The following is a 4,700-nucleotide window of genomic DNA, read 5'->3' on the forward strand; positions in this document are numbered from 1 at the left end:
CTCCTCTCGGATCCTCTTTTTTAGGGGGGACTCCTAAATCCTTGGCAACGTCCCTTAAGGTCATGAGTAAGCCCCGAGCCGCGGGACGGCCCTGCGAGCACGGGAGCAGCCAAAGGGCTCCGGCAGCGGGGATTACCGACGCGCTGCGGGAAAGCCGGAGTGCGGGAGCAGGGTGCAGAGCTCCTGCCCGGCTCCGGGACGTCGGGGCAGCGCCCGAGGGGCGGTCGGGAAGCGAGCGGGGCCGGGGCCACGCGGGGCCACGGGCTGGCAGCCCCGCCTCCCCCCCCGGCACGTTGCACGGCGGAGCGGGCGGGGGGAGGAAGGCCGCCGCTCGCCGACACGTGAGCCTCATGTGACGGCGATGGAGGGAGGGAGGGAGCGGGGAGGGGAGGGGGGGTTGGGGGGGGGGGAGCCCGGCCAGACGTGCTGGGAGTCACAGGGTAACGCACGTCGCCGCCGTCCACCCACTCGGCCGCATTTAACCCGGCCCTCCGCCTCCCTCCGCTCCTCAGCCGGCGAGGCGGGGACGCGGCATGAGCTGTCCGCGTTGAGCTCCGCACCGCTCCGCACCGCTCCGCTCCCTCCCCGGCTCCCGCGGCACCGCATCGCTCCGCAACCCCATGGAGCGCATCCCCAGCGCGCAGCCCCCGCCCGTGTGCCTGGGCAAGCTGCCCGCCCTGGAGAGCGCCGATGTGCCGGGGTAAGGCTGCGGGGGGGACAGGACGAGGACAGCGTCCCCCCACCGCGGCCCCGGGGACTGGGGTAACCTCGCTGCTTTCGTTTCGCCCGTGCAGGCTGGACTTCGCGCACATGTACCAAGTGTACAAGCCCAGGAGGGGGTTAAAGAGGAGCGATGATAGCAAGGTAACGGGGAGAGGGGTGCGGGGAGGGGGTCCGCGGCGGTGGGTAAGGTGGGGGGGGCGGGGGGAGAGGTGAGATCCTGTGGGGTGCGGGGCTGGGGGAGGGGGCCTCCGCTCAGCGGTAATTCGGGGCTGGAGGGGGGATAAAGAGGAAAGGCTGCGTGCTGCGAAGCTCGAGAGTATTTGGGGGAAAAAAAATAAAGAAATAAAAAAAGAAAAAAAGGAAAAGGAAGAAAGAACCGACGGTGGAATGCGGAGGGGGTATAGCGATTGGGTTTTTTTTTGGGGGGGGGGGTAAAGAAAGGAAGCGAAAAGGACGGAGGGTGCGTGCGGAGCGCTGACCCGCCGCTCCTTGCAGGACACCTACAAGCTGCCCCACAGGCTCATAGAGAAGAAGCGGCGCGATAGGATCAACGAGTGCATCGCCCAGCTCAAGGACCTGCTGCCCGAGCACCTCAAGCTCACGGTACGGCCGCAGCGCTCCGCGGCTCCGGGCCCGGCCCTGCGCTGAGCTCCCGGTACCGGCGGGGGCAGCAGCGCTGAGCGCGGAGCTCCGCTCGGGGATGGGCGTCCCCGGACACCCCCGGGATGCAGGGCCGGGGCCGCTCTGTATTCCGTCCATGTTCGGGGTGCTTGCGTTCACGCCGAGCACGCCTTGCGCTTTCCCCAATGGCAGCGCTGCTCCCGAGCCCCTTCCCCAAATCGCCTCTGCCGTGGGAATGTCCCCCAACCCCCCTCCCCCCCTCCCCCAACCCCTCCTCCCGCAGCCGCCAACGCGCCGTGTCCTCTGCCCGCAGACCCTGGGCCACCTGGAGAAGGCGGTGGTGCTGGAGCTCACCCTGAAGCACGTGAAGGCACTGACGGCACTCATCGAGCAGCAGCAGCAGAAGATCCTGGCGCTGCAGAGCGGGCTGCAGGCGGGTGCGTGGGCACGGGGCCCGGGGACGCTGCGTGGGGCGCGGGGCGGCCGTGCCTCTGCCCTTCGGTTCCGTCGGGTGCTCCCACGGCACAACAAGTGCAGCTCCCCCGCGGGGTCGGTGCCAAGCGCGCCGCGCGGCCGCTTTAATTTTAAAGGGGATCTTAAAGAAGTTTTATTTAAAGCCCTAAAGGCTTTGCTGCCATGCGCTCTCCAAAGCCGTTCAGCTCTCTCCGTCCGTGACCGCGAGCTTTGGGTGCTGGTTCTGCTCTTTCCTTTCGCCCCACAGCGCACAAACGCCGCTGTCTGTGTGCTCCCTTCTGTGCCCCCTCGCTCTGCGGGCAGAGGGGGCCGGCACAGCGGCTGCCCCCTCTCTGTGCTTCCTCCTGCTGCTCGCACATGTGGCACTCACGTGGGTCTGATAAAGTCAGACCGAGTTTGGCCGGGGAGGTCCCGCTGCCCTGCAGGGACAGCACCAGGGGACACCCGTTGGCGGTGGGGGCACCCGGTGGCACCGGGGGGGGGGGTCCGGTCCTGCCCCCAGCTCCGGGCTGTGCTACGTGCTGGCTGCTCGCTCCCCAGCGGAAGTGCAGACTGCAGTAAATGCAGAATTGAAAGATGAAGGGCACGGGCAGAAGCGCACGGAGGGATGTGAAAGTGGCGGGTTGGATTCTGGCGTGTAACTCGTGGCGATTCGGGTTGGCCGCTGAGTTTGCTCTGCTGGCCGCGCCGTAAGCAGGGCGTGCTGTCACCCTGGAGGTGGCAGCGGGAGCATTTGGCGTGCTGTTAATTTTTAATTTCCCCCTGTTAATGTTTCCTCAGGTGACCTGTCAGCGAGGAACCTCGACTCCGGCCAGGAGATGTTCCGCTCCGGCTTCCAGCTGTGCGCCAAGGAGCTGCTGCAGTACGTGGCCAAGCACGACAACAAGGAGCTGAAGGCAGCGCAGCTGGTGGGGCACCTGCACCGCGTGGCGGCCGAGCTGCTGCCGGGCGGCCCCAAGGACCTGAAGGAGAAGGCGGTGCCGGGGGGCAGAGCGGGCGAGGGGCGCGGGCAGAACTGCGTCCCCGTCATCCAGAGGACATTCGCCGCCTCCAGCGGGGAGCAGAGCGGCAGCGACACGGACACGGACAGCGGCTACGGGGGGGAGCTGGAGAAAAGCGACTCCAAACCCGAGCAGCCCTATTTCCCAAAGGATACCGAACTGAAATACGCCGTCCAGGAGAGGATCGGCTCCATCAAGCAGGAGAGCGAGGACCCTCCAGCCAAGAGGAGCAGGCTGGAGGTGCCCGATGACGACAGCCCCTTTGGCGGCGAGGTGATGGGCGCCGCGGGCGGCTTCCTGCCCCCCCACGCCCACCAGCCCCCCCTGTGCCTGCCCTTCTACCTGATCCCACCGTCCGCCACCGCCTACCTGCCCATGCTGGAGAAGTGCTGGTACCCGGCCTCCGTCCCCGTGCTGTACCCCGGGCTGCCCGCTCCCGCCGCTGCCGCGCTCACCGGCTTCGTGGGCCCCGACAAGCTGTCCCCCCCGCTGCTGCTGCCCCAAAGACTGCCCTCCCCGGGGCCCACCCGTTCCCCCATCGACTCCTCGGCCCTGCTGCAGGCGCTGAAGCAGATCCCCCCGTTGAACTTGGAAACCAAAGACTAAGCACGGCGTGGCTTTTGGGTTTTTGTCTTCTTTTTTTTTTTTTCTTTTTTTTTCTTTTCCAGTTTGAGACCGTTTCACTTTTACGCATTGGCTGGAGGGAGGTGTGGGCCACGGCTCGCGGCGTGCAGGGAGCCACATCCCTGCCCTCTGTGCCAGGGAGCGTGCAGGAGGATGAAGGAGGCTTGGCCGTGCAGAGCTGCTTCCAAAAGGACGAGGAAGGAGCTCGATGCTTTCCACCCCCCTCTCTGCACCCACAGAACGGGTTGGCTCAGTCAGCTGCCACGTGTCAAAGCTGTGAAAAAATACCCCGAGAGGCAGATGTGGGGGTGTAGGGTCTGGATGGCCCCAGTGGAAGGTATGGATGGCCCTGATGCAGGGCACGCATGCCCTCTGTGGTACGTCGGGGGCTCTGAGCTGTAGGGTCTGGGTGACAGTGACGGTACTGTGGGGACTCTGAGCTGTAAGGTATGGAGGTCCCCAGTGGAGGGTCCGGCTGCCCCCCGTGGTGCCTTGGGCTGTAGGGTCTGGCTGTCCCCGATGACACTTTGGGGGCTCAGCGCTCGCAGCCCAGCCATGTGTGGTCAGTGGTTGAGGCAGACTGGAGATGGGCTTCTCCCCACACCTTTGCTGATACGTGTTTTGATAAATAAAAGGTAGATGCTGCTTGGAGGCTTTACGTGGAGTACACCTAATAATGAACGAGCTGCTGGCAGGGGCCGGGCCCGGCCCTGCGAGGTGAGCATGGCCCAGTTGTGCTCAACCCAGGTGAGGGTTTGGGCACGTCCCATAGATCCCAGCACTGCGGGGCCCTTCACTGCAGGTAAAGGCCATGACACCATGACACCGTGCCCAGTTTGGCTTCTCTTTTTGTTGTTTTTTTTTGTTTGAACAAACTTTTCCCTCTCGTGTTTTTCCTCGCTGGTTTTGAGGACCGGTGTCCAGCACACAACTCCGGTCTGGATCCCCATTCCACCTTCCTGTTGCCCCAGCTGTTGAGATGCACTATGCTTCATTGCAGATCGTGTTCTGACCTTTATTTCATTGGGGTTTTTTTTGTTTTTGTTTTTTTTTTGGTATACAGTCGTTGCCTTTATTTGTAAAATCCTGTTATAAATATATATATTATATAAATATATTAAAAGGTAAAGCGTTTCAGATGTCTATTATTTGTATAACTACTTGAGCATCAAAGAAGTGTGAAATATGAATGTATCTTTGTTCCTGGGTTGTCCTTTGTTTTTTGAAGAGAAGAGCTTTGTTTTATTCTCTAGGGAG

General features: G+C 63.1%; 1 protein-coding gene across 2 annotated transcripts; it reads left to right on the top strand.

Moving 5' to 3' along the window:
* Window positions 1–425: 425 nt before the first annotated feature.
* Window positions 426–4,122, top strand: BHLHE40 (basic helix-loop-helix family member e40). Of its 2 annotated transcripts, XM_065749594.1 has the most exons (5): window positions 426–700; window positions 795–864; window positions 1,219–1,326; window positions 1,658–1,781; window positions 2,599–4,122. In XM_065749594.1, the coding sequence occupies exons 1-5, from the start codon at window positions 621–623 to the stop codon at window positions 3,423–3,425; spliced, it is 1,209 nt and encodes a 402-aa protein (XP_065605666.1). In that variant the 5' UTR covers window positions 426–620; the 3' UTR covers window positions 3,426–4,122. The 2 variants fall into 2 exon arrangements, with proteins under 2 accessions (XP_065605666.1, XP_065605665.1); XM_065749593.1 differs by having other exon boundaries at window positions 608–864.
* Window positions 4,123–4,700: the final 578 nt, after the last annotated feature.

Source organism: Cyrtonyx montezumae, unplaced genomic scaffold (assembly GCF_038088225.1).
Source record: "Cyrtonyx montezumae isolate F1298 unplaced genomic scaffold, pur_monq_1.0 scaffold_6, whole genome shotgun sequence".
Lineage (NCBI taxonomy): Eukaryota > Metazoa > Chordata > Aves > Galliformes > Odontophoridae > Cyrtonyx > Cyrtonyx montezumae.